Source organism: Siphateles boraxobius, unplaced genomic scaffold, assembly GCF_051911475.1.
Source record: "Siphateles boraxobius isolate OS27281-9 unplaced genomic scaffold, OSU_SipBor_1 12, whole genome shotgun sequence".
Lineage (NCBI taxonomy): Eukaryota > Metazoa > Chordata > Actinopteri > Cypriniformes > Leuciscidae > Siphateles > Siphateles boraxobius.
This window is the reverse complement of record NW_027508722.1, coordinates 15,338,404-15,359,373: the sequence shown is the minus strand read 5'-3', so window position 1 is coordinate 15,359,373 and position 20,970 is coordinate 15,338,404. Positions and strand designations below refer to the sequence as shown.

The window sequence follows — 20,970 nt, the reverse complement described above, 5'->3', positions numbered from 1 at the left end:
TTTTACGAAAATGAACTAAAGTCTTGCGGGTTTGGAATGACATGAGGGTGAGTATGTAATTAATGACAACATTTTCATTTTTGAGTGAAATAACCCTTTAACCATTATCAAAAACATTAACACTATTCTGCCTTGTAATTCTTGTTATTGCCTTTGGGCAAAGTAAATGTAGTTTATTTAGCTCTTTATATATTGTGAAGTCATTATTAGTGACTTTTGTGACTGACCTTCATCATCTCCAGCTCAGGTCTTTCATGCGTGACCACCTGCCCTAAGAGCTGTTCCTCCAGGCCAGCGCGGGTCACTGTGAAGTTTATAAGAGTGGTCTGGGCCTGCAGCTCCGGGGGGAAGTGAGGGTTGGCTTCTTTAGTCTGTAGAAGGAGACGGAATCCGCTGTTATACTCGCACTCCTTATCACCCAGTCTGATGTACCTGTGGAAACAACACATTGTCTTGCATTCAGGACACGCCAACACTAAATCATACTAAACAGCGCTTTGTGTAAAAAGCTCGACATCTACGCAAGAGTCAGTAAGCGCCTTCCACCCACACCAGACACCAGTTTCACCAACTGCTGTCTAATTGAAGCAAACAGAAAAGAATGACAAATGCTCCCAATAGCCACCACAGGCAAAGGCGTTAAATAAAACTGGAAGATGATATTCCCAGCAGCCAATATTTATCCCAATCTGCATTTCAATTAAATCAGGTCTGGCTGGCCAAACGTGGCGGCTTTTAATTTTTCCCTAATTACCCTGTGCCTGTCAGCCAGCGGCAACAACTCTCATGCCAAAGGTTCCGCCAAGGCCCGGGTCCACTCCGGCTCTATATCTTCAAAACATGGAATTAATGTACTATTGATAGAACCATTACTTCACCAAATTAAAGTCCCAGCTGATGGATTGGCTCATGCTCCTCTGTCAGACATGAAAGGAATAATTAGTATTCATTACTTCACACTCTGCAACATTCCAATTATTAATGAACTTCAGTCGAGAAGCTGCACCAGATCCATCATGGCTGCCGTGCCCGGGCCGGATTAATCACAGGAATGGACTGGTGTGTGGGTCGGGCGTTGGAATAAACTTGTAATCAAATTAAACATCGGGCCACAGTTATGGGTCAAAACAGTGGGACTGAAGGTGTCCCCGTAGTACAATGCTACAAGAAATAGAAATGCTCCTAGAAATACCTGGAAAAGCACACTGATTATTTTAAATTATTCAGTTGAAGGATATACAGTAAATGTGAATGAAGTTAACAATACCTTCTATAGTTAATTTACACTTCATAGTACCTAAATGCAAAGAGATACATTAAAAAAATGTGTAAAATGGAGTAATCAATGATGTACAAGTCTTTTACACTGATCTATCCTTTGACAGACAGGATTAGCTCAACTTTGCTTAGTTCCAGTTTTGCTGGAACAAAACAAAACAAAACTCTAATTATATTACATACATATTTCGTTTGTTCAGATTCAGAGAAAACTGAGTATGCAACTTGATACTAAATTAATCAAAATCAATTAATAGTTACTGTGTTTTGTCTTGTAGTGCAAAAAAACAAACACCTAGATAGGACCACGTTTAGTTGTCTTTTCTGTTCAATATTTTTAATCATTATAATATAATATAATATAATATAATATAATATAATATAATATAATATAATATAATATAATATAATATAATACTCCCAGAGTTCAAACACAACAGTCTAGCTGCCTAAAACTGATCCGTATTCAACACACATAAAGAAAAAGAGCAAACAAATGCACATTTATCAGCTTCTGTGAGTGCAGAATCAATACCGCTGCCTCCACCTCTATTCAAATCACACAACCCCAATTCATCTTCCATTCTAGTTTTCATACTGCACAGAAAAAAATTGGGGCTCTTCAGAGCTCAGTATGAAATCCCTAAATATCTATGCCAAAAATTATTGATCTAAGTAATTTTTACTGCAATACACTGAATGAGAGAATCACTGGTATAATATAAGAAGAAAAAAAAATGAAAGAGATGGTTAAACTTGCCTTCCTTTCTTTAAGGTTTGTCTTCCTAGCAGTGGCTCCAGGAGAGGGTCCATTCTCTCCTTGATGTTTTCAATAAGGACCACCTCACCACAGGCCAAAGCCTGGTCAATAACATCCAGATACCTAAACGATAACATTACAGTGTTAATTGTTAATGTTAAGTCCAGGACAAGACAAATCAGCCTCAAGACTAGTAGCCGTTTATGTTTCTTTATATTAATTGAAAAATAAAAAAATCGTTAACCATACTAAAATGTCTTTTACCCTTTCTGGCCATACTGGAGCACCCTCAGTTTGGGCCCGTACAGGTTTCGGATCCACTTGCTGGCCTGCTGCTGAGGATCCACCATCAGAGGCCAGCGCTGGCTGGACATCAGGATGGCTGCATTTTCAACGGACAGCCGATCAGCTGGCAGACCCTGGTTCTGCCAGCCTGCCACGGTGGCCTGGTCAGTCAGAGTAAGTACAGGGTCCAGACCGTCTGTCAGCGGGATAGGGATCTGGATCACGAGGTGTGAGGAGAGGAAGACAGACAGTGATGCTATTCAATTCAACGCTCCATTGGAGTGCAGCTCAGAAAAAAAAGAAAAAAAAAACTGGAGAGTTGGCAAATAAGCCATAATATTAGCAAATAAACTATTCCAAGTCTTATTATTTAATCATATTATGTGACTAAAAAAAAAAGAAATAAATGGAATCATACTTGGAGTTCTCGGAGGAAAGGAATCAATATGCCGTGAAGGAGCTGGTGACGGTACGGCTGTGTGAAGTATCCAGCATAAGAGACAAAAGCAGCAGCCACAAGCACATCCCCGCACACGGTCTTCAGCTGAGACTCCAGCTCCAGCTGACCCTCCAACCAACGCACGTTTTCTGCCTGAAGTGAGAGAATGACTGGGCGAATCTCAATCACAGAATTACATTCTACATACATACATTGTGTATATATATATATATATATATATATTGCATTGTGACTTTACAGTGGGTGCAAAATGGTTTTTGAAACGCAAGCCACATACATTATGTAACAAAATAACAATTCAAGATGCACATCCCCTTAAGACCAGTAAATAGAAACAGCAAAATGGCTCAGAAAAGTGTAGGAAAGGTTAAGCCTCATTTATTTGCAGAAGCCACTTGGTTTGGTGTTTTGTGTCTAATCCAATGGAATTATAAGTGAAATTACAACAAACATCATAAGTGTTTTTCTTTGTATTGCAGATGAGACTTTGTAATCAATTAACTCCCAATTTCCATAACCAATGAACATAAAAATATTTACATTACTTTTTGATTACATTTACATTTCATACTTGGGTCAGTATGTCAAGTACTGTACTTTAACTCTACAATGATGAATTAAAATGATCAAAAGTGACAAAATTGTTTAAATTTAATTTTTAAGATGTTGTATTTGTTATATGACATTTAAAATATTTGTAAAATGTTATTTCTTCTATTTCAAATAAATGTTTTTAATTTGAAATTTCTACGCATGAAACCCTAAAAAAAGTTTAAAAAAATAATTACATTTACTGTTTTGCCATTATGGACATTATTTACTTACGTTTTTTTGAATTGTAATAATATTTCACAGTGTTTTTTCATCAAATATGCAGCCTTGGTGAGCTAAAAATCTTACCGACCCCAAACTTTTGAACAGCGAAGTATATATTTGCAAATAGAGTGAGCGCAGTAATATCAAGACAAACTGATTGAGACAAAGGAGAAGAAACACTTAAAGGTGTGTTATAACCTCAAATCTAGCCTTCAGACTCAGATAAAAACTCACTCTCAACCCATCGGCAATTGATCAAACACAGACAGAAAATGAGCGATAATGTATACAGTTACAATTCACCTAAACCGGCTTTGAAAGTTTAGTTACATGTTCACTCAGCATCAATTTAGCACTCATTTAAAACTTCAATAATATCGCAGAGATGCTCCTGCAATGATAAATCTTCTCTGACATTGCCTTTGCAGGGGCCGAGCTTCTAGAACATGTTGCATGATAAATTCCCCGACAGTTAAAAATCACTATAATTTTAGCCTAATGCATTATGGATTGTTCGGAATATCACTCAGTCCTGGGTGAAGCGTTTTTAATTTCCAACAGCTGTTAAGGCTTTGAGGTAAGTTAATGATTACATATAGACGGGCTGATTTATTAGTCTAAACACTATTGCTTCCAGGTCAATGGCATAAAGACAAATCATTTGTCTTGATATGTTTAAAAGCCAAGCTGTCCCATTGTAGCCCTATTAATTTCTCTGAATAAGAAAGTCGAACATTTTAAATACAAGCGCTAAAAGAAACATTATGCTATTATTTTTTGCATTACCAGTGCTAAAGATTTCAGATAATCTCACATGGATATATATATGGTCAAAGCTACAGGGAGTGAGAAAAGAGAAAACCATTTAAAAGTCGGGCATGTACACACAAATCCAGTTCATCCCTCATAAACCAATTATCCTGATCTCCCCATTCAGGAAAATAGACAGCAGATGAATATGTGCCCTTCTTGTTTCGCTGTCCCGAACTGGCCAACAGCCATCTAGCCCCTTGCCCAGATCAATGGTGCATTTGCCGTGGTGCACCCCTTCCTTCCGAGCGCTCAATCTCAGCGTCTGGCCAAACATTTAAGCCATGGCCTCCCCTTTGAGTGAAGCCAAACTCATGTTGAGATTAGGTCTGCCTGTGCACTCTCCTATAACCCCAGACCCTCTCCTCTCACAGCCGGCCAGTACCTGCAGGCCTCCCACCAGCCGATTGGCCAGCTCAATGGTCTGGCTGGTGCGTGTCACTTCCTCCTGGCAGTGCAGTTTCTCGGTCGCCGCCTTCTCAAACTGAGCTGTTAGGCTTTGCAGATGCCTGTCCAGATCCTGTCAGCATAAAGCTACTATGAGATACTAATACTTTATATCTATATGAAATATAATTGACTGTTATCGTGCATGGAGGGCCTTTTTTTAATAAATAGAGAACATTTTCACTTACTTCCAGTTTCTTTCTAACATTAAACAGTTTTGCAGTAGCAGCTTCCAGTTCAGTATTGGCTTGTGCCAGAGCCAGACGCTTCGGTGCAACCTCACAATAAACCTTTAAAACCCAACAAAAATTATCTTTCCTTACATTGGCACATAAACAAAAAACTGAATTCTTGAAATAAATGATTGTTTGTCATTTTAAACAAAGACTGAATTCTTGAAATAAATGATTGTTTGTCATTTTAAAGCTAAAAACTATTTTGGCAGAAAGTTACAGCTTAATATTTTTAAAATATACAATATTTATTGATTGTTCAAGTTAGATTTTTCTAAAGCTTTAGAATTTTTTTTTAACAAATCTGATCATTTAAATTACATTAAATTTAATAGAATAAAATGCATTGAATTTAAATTCATGAAACTGCATTAATATTCATATTTAAATTCTTTCATGTGTTTTTAGTCTTGTACGTGTCACACTTCCTCACCTCGTAGTAGCGCACTATGTTGATGGCCCACGCACAGAGGCCTGCAGCTGCGTAGGACTTGGTCCGGACGTGATCGGGGTGGAACTCTGGGTTTCTCAGGTATTCCTGCTTCACTACGCTCAGACAGGACTGAGGGATGTGCTCTTTATCATAAGAAAGTAGTGCCTGGAGAAAGTTATCCACCTACAGAGGAAGAGAGTGATTATTATATTATATATCATTATATATTTTTAAAAAATAGCTATGATGTTGCCTATTTTTCCTTCAGAAATATGATGATTTGGTGCTCAAGAAACATTTCTTCTTATTATTATCAATGTTGAAAACAGTTGTGCTGCTTAAAATTTTTGTGGAAACTGCGATATGTTTTTTTCAGGGTTATTTGATGAATAGGAAGTTCAAAAGAACAGCGTTTATTTGAAATCAAAACTTTTGTAACATTATAAATGTCTTTAGAATTACTAACCCCGAACTTTTGAATTGCAGTGCATACATAGTTTAGTGCATTAATACAAAACTAATTTAGATGATAATTAATTGAGAGAAATTAGGTAAACACAACATATCAAGAACATACTAAATTGCACACACATTTATTTCAAAGCATCTTAAAGTAGAGTAATGCACAAACACTAGATATGAAACAATCTGGGGTAAAATGTTGCACTGAAGGACACAGTAGTACTAAAGCACAGTTATGACCTTTTTTAATTCCTGGGTCGTTCCTACTTAGGACTCAACCTACAACCTCTGAATATGCATCCTAGTTCTTTATCCATCTGATGTATCACACAACACACTTTCAAAAGCCATCTCCTCCCCCTCATGCTGACCTCATAAATCAACCTTTCCCTAATATTTTCATTTCTTTCTCATGTGACATGCATTTAATATTCTCTTCCACCGAAGTCATTTCATAACATGGCGTAATCATAACACTGTACCAGGTTAGCGGGTTCAAGGGTCAAGGGCTTGTTGTGGATTACACTTGCATGAATCAGACAGCACTGGGTGTGTTATTGTCATACAGAGCAATGCCTTCACCTTGCCCATGAAGACTCTGGCGGCCTTCCATCCGCGGTCTTTTGGGATTCTCCCGCCTGGAGCCAGCAGCACCATCACAGCCGCGGCGACGTTAATCACACCCTCCGGGGGATTCGGGAACGTCTTTAACTCTGTCAGATTAACCTAAAAGACACAAAAGGAGGAAAAAAACTGAATTGCCCTTTTAAACCATCAAATTCAGATGAAAAATATTTAAACAGGTGGATGCTGTGATGTACGAGGCACGGGACAAAACATTTTCCACAAATTCTCCTGAAATTACTTTTTAAAATTGCAACATTTCCATTTCAAAATGACCCAGAAATGATTACTACAATGTAGTTAACACAAATGTAGAGCACAATTTCATTTAGTCCTTTTTATTAGTCACTACTGCTAAATTTTCCAGTTCTCAGACCAAAACTCAATACTTAATAAAAATTTTAAATATTTATTAGACATAAGAAAAACAGAAATATATTGAAATATTTTGAAATGTCACTACTTTTATATATATGCCCATTTTAAAGTTGTGTGCCAACTTAAAACCATCATATATTTATGAAAATACGGGTACATCGCACATATAGGGGCTGTTACACCTGACCATGGCCATCTGTGATTGGATAGCTATCTGATCGTGAAAAGACCAGGTGTAAATGCCCTCCAAAACGCATTCGAGACGGATTTAAATCCGATCGCTCAAACCACAACAGGAGGAGGTCTGGGCCACATTTCAGACGAAACTAGACAAGTGTACAGTAAATGCATCTGGTGTTTGAAACCACATTTGTAAATTTTACTCCTCCCAACAATGCTAAAAAATAAACATGTGAGATCGTGTTATTGGCTATATGTCATGTTATGGCCAGATATGACGGCGCTACTGCAGCTGAGCATCTATTCATCAAGCCAACGTGCAAACTATGCAAATCAAAGTGAAAGTAAGTCACAGGCGCTTAACACACAATCATCTTGGCAGCAGCTAGAGTTCTTACCAGAACCAGGAAGTATGACCATATTAGCCCGGTTCTGTCAACACTGCATTGGCTCCCTATTAAACATCGTATACATTTTTAAATATTGCTGATTACTTACAAAGCACTAAATGGTTTAGCTCCCCAGTACTTGAGCGAGCTCTTAACGCATTATAGTCCTTCACGTCTATTGCGATCTCAAAGTTCCGGCCAGTTGATAATACCTAGAATATCAAAATCGACTGCTGGTGGTAAATCCTTTTCCTATTTAGCACCAACACTTTGGAACAGTCTTCCTAACATTGTCCGGGAAGCAGACACACTCTGTCAGTTTAAATCTAAAAAAGAAAGAAAGACTGCATGCCTGCGCACATATATATTCAATCGCGCATACCTATAGACCAGGGGTAGGCAAGTTCGGTCCTAGAGAGCCGCTGTCCTGCAGAGTTTGGCTCCAACACTGAAATAAACCTCCCCTGCCTTAGTAATCCTGAAGACATTGATTAGCTTGTTCAGGTGTGTTTGATTAAGGTTGGAACTAAATTCTGCAGGACTGCGCTCTCTAGGACCGAACTTGCCTACCCCTGCTATAGACTAAACACCTTTTTTTTTTTTTTAAGGCTTGCACCTTGGAATCTATTTCAGGGTTTGAGTTCTCAAGTCACCAAGCACCAGTTTTGTGCAAATGAGCGGGCCGGAGCACGTTAAGGGTTTTCTGTTAGAATGGTGTCGTGTTAGCGGCCCCTAATTTAATAACTAATGATCTTTGCAACGGAAGTGAATCAATCAAAACTAACTTTAGCTGGACAATAACCTTATTCTAGAGCTGCTGTAAAGCCAAAACAATCTCTGTTACTTTAATTTCCTATTATCTCTGTAAATCTGCTTTGAAACAATCTATATTGTTAAAAGCACTATATAAAAGATGGTGACTTGACTTGAATTGACTTCATTAAAAGTAAAGAAACGAAATGATCTTACCAGTGCTGTTGCCGCTCTCTCCTATTTCAGTCTTTGATTTTGAAATTAGCTGATGATCAATAAAATGCAGCTCATATCTGTTACTTTCGGTGACGTGAACTCCATTAAATCTGCATATAGCACGGGAATTGAAGATCGGATTTATATCCGTTTTGTGAAAACACATTTTTGTGACCAGGTGTAAATGGAATCGTTTTGATAAATCATATAGCTATCTGATCAGTAAAAAATGCATGAAGGGACCAGGTGTAAACAGGCCCATATTCACACACACAAAAGCTTAAAATAACAGTTTTCTATTTAAATCTTTTCTAAAAAGTAATTTTAATTCTGTGATGGCAAAGCTGAATATTCAGCATCATTACTCCAGTCTTCATTGTCACTGAATCATTCTCATACGTGCTGCTTAATATTTTTGTGGAAATCAGGATTCTTTGATGGATAAAAAGTTCAAAAGAACAGCATTTATTTGAAATTGAAATTTTCAGAAGATTATAAATGTTTTTGTCACTTTAGATCAAATGAATATGCCCTTTCTGAAAAAAAATATATATTTCAACACAATAACATAAAAACAATCTTACTGACCTTAAACTTTTCAAATGGTATTCATCCACATAAATTGTAAATAATTGTTTTGTTTTTTACATTTTGAAATATTACCTTGTTGAGTGTTTGGAGTGCAGTTGTAGCCGCCTCTAAAGCAGGCTCAGCTTTAGCCAAATCACGTTCACACTCCCTCAGTCTTCGTGACACCTCTGCTTGCATGGCAGCTACCTGCAGATGAATACACACTCTCATTAGTAATGTGGACATATTAAAGCACCATCTTGATATTCAGTAAAGATAAATCTCAGATCCTCCAGCTGTAAGGCTTTGGTTTCTCTACCTTTTGCTTCTCAAGGTCAGCATCTTTTCTCTTCTGGCTCACTTTTTCTGTCTGCAGGCCAATCCTGGCCATGAGAGCCTCAGCGGCCTGGTTCTTCAACGTCAGCTCCACTTCCTGTGAGTTCAGCTTGACGGTCAGATCCTCAACCTGATGTGATTATATGAAGTTTACTTTTAGAATAAGATAACCTCTTCATTATTCATAATTACCTTATATAAGCACTGGCTAATACAGGAAGCAGTACAGGAAGCAGAGTTCTGTTCTTAATTAACAACATATTAAGACATTTTGGGGTCAGTAAGATTTCAAGATATTAATATTTGTATTCTGCAAAGACAGATTAGATTGATCTAATGTGACAGTAAAAACATTTATAATATAATGACCAAAAAAATATGTTTCAAATAAATGCAGCTCTATTGAATTTCTATTAGACAAAGTACCTTGAAAAAAATCAGTACAACTGTTTTCAACATTGATAATACTAAGTTTCTTTAGCACCAAATGAGTGTATAGAATGATTTTTGAAGGATCATGTGACACTAAACACTGTAGTAATGATGCTGAAGCTTTGCCATCACAGGATTAAATTAATTTAACATTAAAATAAATCAGTTATTTCAAATTGTAACACTATTTCACATTATTAATATGTTATGCTTTTTGATGTTATGATCAAATATACATTTTTGGTATTTTGGTCAAATTAAGAGACTTTAATAAAAAATAAAATCTAACTGCCCCCAAACTTTTGAACGTATTCAACACTAGTCAACATTTGAAGTGGATCAAAACATTTCAAAGTTATACATTAATTTTGAACAAAGTTGTCCCAAGACTGAAAAAAGGGTATTGATGAACTTTTTTAATCCACTTCAAATGTTGACTATTGTATTTTGAAATGTTATAATTTAAATTTAATAAATAAATAAAAGTATATTACCAACAATCCAATTTGAGTAAAATTTTTAATCAACAACATTAGATTATTCAATGTGTCTAGGACATTTAACGATAAAATTTCACAAATTTACTTCAGATCACTTACATCCAACACAAGATCAAATTTAATCTCATAATCAAAGCTCTCCAAGACCTTGCAAAAAGCTTTTTACGACTTGCTGAAAGTTGTAAAAGAAACTTGTTTTTTTAATCTAGATTCCATTATCAGATAAAAAACCCTGCAACATTTGAATACTAAACACTATATCACAAAGGCAAGCAATCATCAGACTATCAGACTCAAGGTTTATGAGTCCCTCAGCCTTCAGCGAGTGATCTTGGGCATATTAACTAGCAGTAACTAAATCCCCTACACATTTCCACGACTCGAGCCTTGAGGAGTCCACAAGGGTCGGTTAAGAACTCTGTGGTGCCGATGGGTTCTACACACCTGAGAGGCAGTCGTCTTGAGTTTCTGAAGGCCAGACTGAAGCCTGCTGTGTCTCAGATGCAGTTCCCTCTCTCTCTTTCCCAGCAGACTCTCATAAAGTCTCAGCTGCTCCAGGAAGCTCTTGGGCGTGCTGTAGTTGTGCCTCCTCTCATTGCAGCAGTAACGCTCGCTAACCTGTTTGACGCTCACGTGAGCGTGGGCCATGAAAAGACTGATGGATTCCTGAACAGTTGGCTGTAAAGACGAGAGTAAGAGTGGGGAGAGAGGGTAAGAGAGGGACCTGTTCAGATTAAATGCTTTTTAACATCCTCGGCTGTCAAGGGCCCTGAAATATCATCTTCATAAATCCAGAATTCATCTCCAAGTTTGTAAGTCTTTAGCCGGCTCCTGGACTTACTCAATCTGAAATTTAAGTGCAGGACGCAGGAGGGAAGATTAAGCTGGTAGAGGGCTGGGAAAATAATGGCCAGAGGCTGGTGACACTCTGTGTAAAGTAGGGCGAGTGTTTGTCACATGGCTTCTAACTTTCTGAGACTGCACGTTGTGTTTTGTTTATTGGTTATTTATGATGCGCACTGCTGTCTGATGACTGACTCATTTATCAGACTGTTAAAGATCAATTCACACAAAGGCAAATGCATTTTAAAAGATGCAAGAACACAGATCATAATTCACTGAAAAGCAATAAAACATGTACATGTAACTGGCTGGCAAGAAAAAAAGAAAAAGAAAAAAGAGACGGTTATAAATGAAGACCTGACATAATGCTATTTGATAAACAGCATATTGAGTTAAATGCATGTAAATAATCCATCAATCTCTTAAACTCAAAGGTCACTGTTACCTGTGTCAGAAATAAAGCACTTTTACACCCATAAACGCATTAAAATAAAAAATGTTGCACAAAGAAGGGATCTGGTCATAAATCTAATCCAACAGCAAATCATATAAAATATTAAATAAAAAATAAATAAATAAATAGTTATATTGACTTTTTACAGAGATGCAATTTAAATAGGGTTACCAAAGTTAATGCGTTAACACAAACACTGTAAACCCTAATGCTCAAAATAATGAATTGGTTTAAGTAGGGTAATCTTAAAATAAACAAAATAGTTCAATCAACTTTTATGAGTATTTAGAACTTTTTTTTTGAGTTAACAAAACTGACACATTTGAAGTTGAATTGTTTCAGTGTTTTGAGTTTTATGAACTATTTTACTGAAACTGGGCAGGGATTTCTATTTCCCAGCATGCTTTGCCATGACGATCAAAAGGAAGAGTAAATCATAATAAAAAAAATTGTGCAAGATTATCGTTAAGTGGGAGATTGTGTAGTTTAATGTTTTGCTGTGCTAATTTAGAAGAGTTTCTGTTATGTTGTGTTTTTTGTAGGGCTACAATCATGGTGACGAGTGGAGCATGAGCTTGGTTTAAAACAACACCAAGGAACTTTTCCTCTGCGGTCGCCCTACAGGTTGGAAGCGGAATTGTCCATTACCGCTGTTGTAAATAATTTAGCCTACCGCAGCCTACTGTCGCACACACGTGCTCTCTGTTTATCCAGCTCCGGCTTTGGAATCAACAATGGCCACAGACAAGGCGGAGTATGATGCATGATTTTATGAAAGTATGATGTATTGCGACATCACAAATTGTAACGCTTGCCATAAAGCAAGTCAAATTAGTAGTTTTCTTTTGTCTCATTAGAACTACAGAAACGCGACCCGATCTGGCAATCTTACATAGCGTGGATATATCAGATAAAGGACCGCAAAGCTGTGGCATAAGTGCATTTCACCGTCACGACTTGATGATCCACTGAAACGATTTTGGAAACATTATTTAAAGGTAAAAATCGTACTCAGTGTTGCTTTAAGAACAAATATATGTTGTTTTATAATATCGTACTCATTGCTGTGCTATGCTAATGCTATCAAAGCATTGTTACCAATTAACAAGTTAGCATTTATTGAATTAGCTACTTTAAGCTAGCCAAGTTTCCACTACTAAAAATATTTAAATTGAGATTACATGATAATTTTAAGTTAAATGTATGAATTGGCTTACTCCTACATTTGTATTGCTCTTAACTTGAAATATTTGTGTACAAAATAAAAATCTGCCAGTTCTGCTTACATCAATTTTTAAGTTAAGAAATTCAAAGTTTATGTAACTGATTACCACAAATTATTAAAACTCATTTGGCTTTAAAGTGCATGCAAGTAAGTACATATATTAAATGTTGTATTTTTTCAGAACTTTTTTTACAGTATTTATTTAGTGTACCTCTAATTTATGAATAAATGATTAAGTATGTTATCCTTATTAGTAATTGAATTAAAAATTAAACCCAGTCAAATGTTTAACAAAACTATAAGTCATTTGCATTGCATATACTGTGTGTTTTGATGCAGTTTGCAAAGTAAAGAAGATTTTTGTTGTGCAAGTGAGTTGACTATTGCAGATTTGTTTTCTCATCCACTCAAATTGCTGAGTTACAAAAAGGCCTATAATTTATTTAACTTTCCTTAAAAAGCAACTCAATGTGTTATCCACAAACATTTTGAGATTAATTGTGATAACATATTTTAATTGACTGAAATCCCTAAATTCAACTCCAGTATTATAGTCCAGCACTGAGTGAAATACACAAATAGGAAACAAACCCACAGCTGGCCACGAGTCAAAACACACACACACACACACACACACACACACACACACACACACACACACACACACACACACACACACACACACACACACACACACACACTAACACACACACACACACACACACACACACACACACACACACACACACAAACACTCCAAAGTACATACACAGTCTGGTTGAAACAGCTGTGGCTTCTCTGAGGGTCAGTCTGTGTGTATTAATCACATGATGCTTTATTAGCATAAATGATCCTGCTTAGTGATCGTTCCACTGGTGCAGGGAAAACAACAATGCCGAAAGAGAGAGAAACTGCATCTGTCATTGAGCTCACTGTGCATGTGATCAGCCATTTGTCTTCACTTCAGAGTCAAGCTAATGATGAGGAATCTGGTGCACATGTAAATGTGAGGAGAGAACACTCATCGAAAGAATTATAGTGTCTTTTAGCCTTTTCGTTTTTCTGTACGATGATAAATGAAACCTCTTTTTTCTAAGCCTATTGAAAGAATTAAAACAACTTCCTGTAAATGATAAATCAATATGGCATTAAAAAACTAACAGAAACAAGAGAATTAAACTTATTTTTTATGAATTATTAAAGATAGAAAAACTACAAACACCCTGTTTCACTCAAATGTGTAAATGATGGCATAACCTTGCCCTCTGCTTTTAAAATATGGAAGAAAGTGGCCAACATGTCTACTTGTCATATGGGATTGGAATGAAAAGTTGAGAATTTTTGGATGACCTATGCCTTTTCAGGCCGAATGAACTGGTGTGAAAATCAATAAAATCAAACCAAAAGCAAGTTAGTTTGGAGTTTGTTTTGTGAGAACAGCTTGCCAGGGAATTTTCCAGAAAAGTTCCAGCTGGTAAACACCTTCAAACTACCTTTGATCCATAGCGATTACATAATAGGTGGGTGTGGCTCTGAGGCTCCGCCTTCTTTTACGTGGAAATATTCTCCGGTTGACCAGATACTTTTTGAACTGCTGTGTTCTCACCACTGTCATTTATGTACTGTTTTTGTTATTGAGACGAAAGCACGCGGCACTTATTTACATAATCACCTAAATGCCGCTCCCAGAAGAGTGGGCAATGTCAGGATGTTTGCCAACAGCGAAGAATGCAAAAGAGCTTTACCCTGAGTATTCCGGGGCCTTTGGGATATCCCATGACTATGCAAGAGCGGTTGCCAAAACTTTTACAGACACGGAGCATTTATAGATGAAGTACTGGTGTGGAAATCCAATGAAGCTACTTCCACTGACTGACTGAAGCTCAGGTTTACCTGAATACTTGGGATGTCCTGCAGGAACTTCAAGCTGACAGACTGGAGGGCCTCCAGGGACCATTCCTGGAACCAGTCCAGAGTGGTGCAGTTCAGCAGAGCTGGGAAACGGCGGGCACGTAGACGCAGGGTATTACCTACTGGAGACATGCAGAGCACGACCTACACACACATACAGTATTGCACACACTTTAGACATTTATCTATGATCCAAACAAGATATGCTAAATAAATCTGACGTATAAAAAAAGACACAATCATTGCACTGAGACCTTGAGTTGTTGTCGCACTCGATTCATAAAAAAGCTCCAGCAGTTCTCATAGTTGTCCAGAAGTCCCAGTTCCCGCAACTCACTCCTCACAGCTTTCCTAACACCATCCACCTCCTCTTCACTCAACAGATCAGGGATCTCACCTGGAGTCAGACCGCCACAGAACACATTCATTTCACTTAAACGGGTCACGTACATGAATGCATTTACATTGAGCAAGTAACATTTAGGTACTTGTTAATGTTACTAGGTAACATTTTATTTTAGTTACAATAGTATTTATCCAAAAATGACACAATTAAGCAGTGCCAACTTCAAAATTAAAACTATAAAAAAAAATGAAATAATTTAAATTAATTTAAATAAAATAGAATTTTAAAATATAAATAGACTTGAGATGTTTACTAAACAAAAAGTATTAAAATTGCAAAATGAAATAACTTTTTAGAAATGTGTACAAAAAAGAATAAAAATGACATAAAATTAATAAATAATAAAAAATTAACTAACTATTAAATAGAAAGATAAAGAAAGCTCATGCAAATTATATATAATGATTATAGTATATAAATATTACTAAAATAATACTGCAACTAAGCACAAATACAGTTTAAGTCAATAATTAATATTATAAATTACAATGAATTTTAATTTTCAAACAGAATTTTTCAGAAGTAATTAAATATGTAAATCACTTAAAGCTTCAACGCACAAATTATGTGGCTCTAGCTGCTCCAAACTGTTTTAATTGCTTTGTTTGAATGTCTTGACAATACATGGGCTCGACCAATCTGTTTGGCTGAACATTAGCAGACATTGCCATTTATCATTAGATTTTATCATTATTGCCACCAAAGTAATTAAATAAATACAAATCTAATTTAAAAGGTACAAATAAATATAAATAATAATTATATTCTTGTGTTACGGAAGTTACTACATTGACAAATAAATGCTATTCTAACAAACATTTAATGGCATGTAGGAATAAACTCTCTCTGAAGCATTTAAGCATTATCAATTACACACGATTCAGTTAAATTATGTTACATTTGATTACTCCGATGATCTGCCGCTTTATTCTCGATCAAGACCTAAGCAGGCTTCCGACCTCTGCTCTTGACATCAGTGACGGATGAGAGCCACCATCTGTGTTCTGGGGTCTTGATCCAATGACACGCAGGCCTGTTCCAGTCACCCTTAATCTACTTCACCGGCCCCACTCCATTTACATATGTTTCCCATTCATCAGACCAACACACAATGAGCCCCCCTGTGGCGTGTATGAATGTGTGCGTGCGCGGGAGAGTCTGACCTGACGAGATCAGGGTGCTGATGATGACGAGAAAACTGTCCTCTGGGATCTGAGCGTCTGTGAGGAGCAGGACTGTGGGGATGTTTTTCACCCCCGTCTTCATGTACAGTCCAGCCAAATCCACCTGAAAATACATGAGGGATAGTTGAACACACTACCAATATGGAAGAGCAAAAGAAACCTCCAAAATTAGTCTGGAATTAAAACATTCAGATACATTGAGTTATGGTGCCCATGTGGGAGATTTGAGTTTGAATCTGGTCCAAGCCATGTCCCAATCCCATTCCGCCCTCTTCTTCCTATCATTTTCTGTCATCTTTCCAATTTTTCGCTTAAAAATGGCTGTAATTAAAAATCTCCAGAATCAACATGTTGGCATTCCGACAACAGCAAAAACCATACAAGTTGGTTGAAAGCTGTTTGCTTTGAAAGTGACATCTGTGTCAGCTGTCCTTCATACATTCCTACACTGTTGACAACAGTTAATGGACCATTTTGCCCACAAAATGTAGCCGAAATGTAGCTAATGTGACCGCACCAGGGGAAAAAAGTGAAAGTTGACTCTCTTTTATATAAATATACCCTCTTTTAGGCCAAAATGTAAGACTGCACATATACATATATGCATAGAATCAGGATGAGACCAGGACGAAGTGTCTTTTCATGATTATGTGTAGAGGGCATCAAACAGTGTATAGAGATCAATGCAGCTCGGCCAACTGGCCTCAGATTTACCACACACTGATGAATGAAATGATAGCAGCGGCCTCATCAATAGGGCATTGAAATATTTGCCTTGGTTCTTTAATAGGATCTGGCAATTACTCCCCATTGCATCCAGGCAGGACTAAATGAGATCGATGGAGCCGGACGGGGTATTGATCAGGGAAAGTGTTGTCTAAAAGAAAGCTTGATCTCTGGTAATGAATCACCGCCATTTTAGATTTCTCCTCACCTAACAGCAGTGATGGGTACTATGATTTGGGTAGCTGATGTGGGTTATGACCGCTTGGCACATTATCATAGACACATTTGTTGTGGTTTCTGCTGTATGTGGTTTTCTAATTTTCATACATTGATTGTATTTGGCAGTCTATTGGAGCCAACTCTGTGGATGATGTTACCTTTAGGTCTTGTATGCTGTATCCCTTGCTGAGGGTGGGCTGGAACACATCCATGTTGGAGAGGTGGGCGGCAAGGCGGGTCAGGCTTTGTTTGCCACTGCCGCCCACACCTACGAGCAGGGCGTGGCCTCTAGGACATGCCAGGATGCGACTGATCCGACACCTGCAGAAGCCAGTCAAAACAACCATGTGTGTGTAATTACAGTTAAAATGTGTATTCACTAAAGCACAGACTGCAGACGTAGCACTCACACGTGCTGCATGGCTTCCTGGAACAGCACCAGGTTCATGGCAGGGTGGAGCTCATTGTAACAGTCCAAAGCCTCATTGAGGATACAGCTGAGCTGCTCCCATCCAGCTACGGGCATGTAGGAAGGTTCTGCAGATCCCACACCGCTGTGCAGGTATATTAGAGGCTCCTGCAATACTGCCTCTTCCTCCATTTCCTTTAATAGACACATAGAGGCAACTACATTTTAAGCAACAATAATATGAACTGATATATATTTATATTAAATAACTTAACTTCTACTAATGATCGTTTGATAGCTTCAAAGTGAAGTAGCAATCAGAATAGTTTTTAGTATTTTTAGCAGAAACCAAGATTTGTTGTGTGTATTTACATTTACATTGGCACTTTTTGTTTTGATTTCATTCCAATTGATAAATCCGAACATAGTGTTTACCTGAACGCTAAATAAAGTGAACGGGTTGATGTCACAAGCTTCAAATTGAATTTGATCTTTTGACATGCGCAGACTACACGAATTTACAGTTTCCCGCTGTTGGCACATACTAACAATCATCCTGCCATCACTTTGTTTTAAAAAGCAGACTTTATATTTAACTATTTAGGGTCCTGAGTATGAGATGACGGGCACATGAAGCTTTGTGTTGTGCTGCTTATATTTATCAAGTAGTAAAAATGCCCTTCCCGCACCCAAAACAAGGCATCTGTGGAGAGTGTCCAAAGCAAAGGACAGCTGGGATGACATAGGCGATGAGTAGAATGAGAATTTTAGAATGATACGATAGTAATTTATTATACTATTTTCAACAACAACAGCTTGTTCAGTCCAAATACATCATTAAACCATTTCTACATCACTGCACAAGTGCAGAACTTTCCCGTTTCTGTTTTCAATCTGATCAAATGTTTACATGTACTATCAAAAAGATTAGAAAAGGTTTAAACACCCCTTACAATCCGAATGAGTTTTGGCCAATTCATTCAAACAGATTATTAGGGTAAATTTAAACGCAGCTACTGTTATTTATTTCTGTTTATTATTATTATTTTTAAATATGTATGTTTAATTTATTTAAAGTAATTATAATTACATTGTTATTAATTTATTCATTACTTTTAAATACATTTATATTATAATTTATAGTAATTACAAATATTTAATTATTGCATTTATTATTTTTAGTATTTTTGTATTTATATACATTGTTTTAGTATATTTCTTATCCATTTTATTTTTAATGTAAGAGTGAGAGAGTAACTTGAATGTGCAAGACTTCGGGTGTCATCCACTTGCAGTTATTAAATCTGTACAAAAATAGTCCGTTATGCTGCTTTGTGTTCAAACTTGTATTTGTTATCATATTACATCAACCTGACTACATGTCAGAAACATGCATAGTTTGGAAATTAGAAAAAAGTTTGGAAATAAAAAGTAAAAAAAACCTAAGAGAACTTTAAGAGCAGTAAACTGTAAAGTGTGCTAGTTTACCTCGGAGGTCTGTCGTGCAATATCCGTCTGCAACCTACGGAATAGCTGAAGATCGGATAGTTCAGAAAAGCGATCTGAATATACTCTTCTGGATTCATGGATCCAAAGTCGAACCAGATCCGCACTCTGTCTAACACACTCTGGCCTCGAGAACAGGAGACCCTAGGTGGACATACGTACACAGATAAAAATTGTTGGCTAATTCAACATTATACAGAGGGCACAGAGGAAATGCTTACCTGGAACAGCTGAGAGAGATCCCACAGATTGAACAGACAGTAAAACTTGTTTGAGGTGGGAAGGAAGTGCTGGATCACCCGGTCATGGAGGGCTACAGCCGCTTTCACCACTGCTGGACCACTGCTCACCACAGCTGGGCTGAAAGGCAACCTCTGCAGGTGGAAGCCCAGGACAGAGCCGAACATGGAGCTGAGGGTCTCAGGGCTGGGTGTGCTGACCGCTAACACTGTGAAATGCCTCTGATGAACAAAGGTGAGGACAGTGATTTTCATATTTTATAACATACAATAAACTTTTTGTGTTTACTACACTTTTTTTGTACCTCAATATATTTTAATATAATTCAACATTTTCTAACAGTACATTATGTCCAGAAGAAACAGAGTTCAGAATTTAAAACGGGCTCCCTTTGAATTCATGTATATATATATATATGAAATTAATATTCAAACAATGTACAGCAATTGAATACATTGAATAATGCAATATTCAAACAGCACAACAAACTATCCACATTTTAAGCAGATAACTTTATAAATATTAATTTTGACAATTTATTTCATTATGTATTAATTATATATTAAATACATTTTATTTTATTTCACAAATATATATTAATACACATTTCAATAGGAGGCATTCATATTTGCTAATACCAAATATGTGGTGCATATGATAACAGGTTTATGTTTAGTATAATTTATACCAAAATGTATCATTAAAAACTACACAATCTTAAAGCAAGATTAATTTTTTTTTCAAAATTATTTTTACTTAATTCCATTTTAATTCTACTCGACAATAATTTTCAATTCAGTTATGCATGCTGCACAATCATGGTAAACTTGCAATGTGCAAATGTGCGAAAAAAGAAGCTCTTACAGGAGAAATTCAAATACCTGCAGTCTGGGGTTAATTGTGAAACTCCCTGATGTAGGATTTATACAACAGACATAATGGGTGTTGTGTATGTCTTTCATTGTTAACTTTTGGCTGTCATACCTAAAAACAAGAGAGCAAATGCTGTTCTAAAGTATTTTGACAAATAATATCTCTCTTAAGTGGAAAAAAAAGAAATATACTACGTAACCAGTGCTTGTAGTCCAGATGCTGGCGAATGACAGCGTGTGGCTGAGAGGTCCCATAACTGTCCACAGCTGCCATGTTCATGTCATCTATGAAATAGATGAGTCTCTTGTTTCCAGGAGGCGCGTAACTCCTACCAGCCTTCCTCTCGAGAGGTTTCTCCATTGCCTCTGATAATGACAGTATAACGTGTTGCTTTGAAAGGACAGTGACTACAAAATTTCATTGAGCATCATTTTCAAAGAAAACCTATGACTAACGCAAGTTACTTTTTGACTAAAATATGTATGATTTGATGTATATAAATATGTATAAACAAATACAGCTATGTCATGCTCTTCAGTCTCAATCTGTTTTTAAGGTTTAACAAAGCAAACATATATTGAGTATCTATTATATGAACACCCTGAGCACCTG

General features: G+C 36.9%; 1 protein-coding gene across 1 annotated transcript in view; it reads right to left on the bottom strand.

Moving 5' to 3' along the window:
* The window catches only part of LOC143718143 (dynein axonemal heavy chain 11), a 72,786-nt gene that overhangs the window by 15,350 nt on the left and 36,466 nt on the right, over positions 1-20,970 (bottom strand). Inside the window, exons 47-66 of the mRNA XM_077209232.1 lie at positions 20,558-20,723; positions 20,367-20,469; positions 19,467-19,706; positions 19,228-19,389; positions 17,741-17,934; positions 17,489-17,651; positions 16,365-16,488; positions 15,050-15,192; positions 14,778-14,939; positions 10,807-11,040; positions 9,414-9,560; positions 9,188-9,301; positions 6,567-6,710; positions 5,523-5,705; positions 5,045-5,146; positions 4,795-4,929; positions 2,742-2,915; positions 2,303-2,538; positions 2,039-2,161; positions 228-432 (exon numbers count right to left, since the gene is read on the bottom strand). Coding sequence (XP_077065347.1) covers positions 228-432; positions 2,039-2,161; positions 2,303-2,538; positions 2,742-2,915; positions 4,795-4,929; positions 5,045-5,146; positions 5,523-5,705; positions 6,567-6,710; positions 9,188-9,301; positions 9,414-9,560; positions 10,807-11,040; positions 14,778-14,939; positions 15,050-15,192; positions 16,365-16,488; positions 17,489-17,651; positions 17,741-17,934; positions 19,228-19,389; positions 19,467-19,706; positions 20,367-20,469; positions 20,558-20,723 — 3,254 coding nt within the window. The remainder of the gene's footprint in view (positions 1-227; positions 433-2,038; positions 2,162-2,302; positions 2,539-2,741; positions 2,916-4,794; positions 4,930-5,044; positions 5,147-5,522; positions 5,706-6,566; positions 6,711-9,187; positions 9,302-9,413; positions 9,561-10,806; positions 11,041-14,777; positions 14,940-15,049; positions 15,193-16,364; positions 16,489-17,488; positions 17,652-17,740; positions 17,935-19,227; positions 19,390-19,466; positions 19,707-20,366; positions 20,470-20,557; positions 20,724-20,970) is intronic.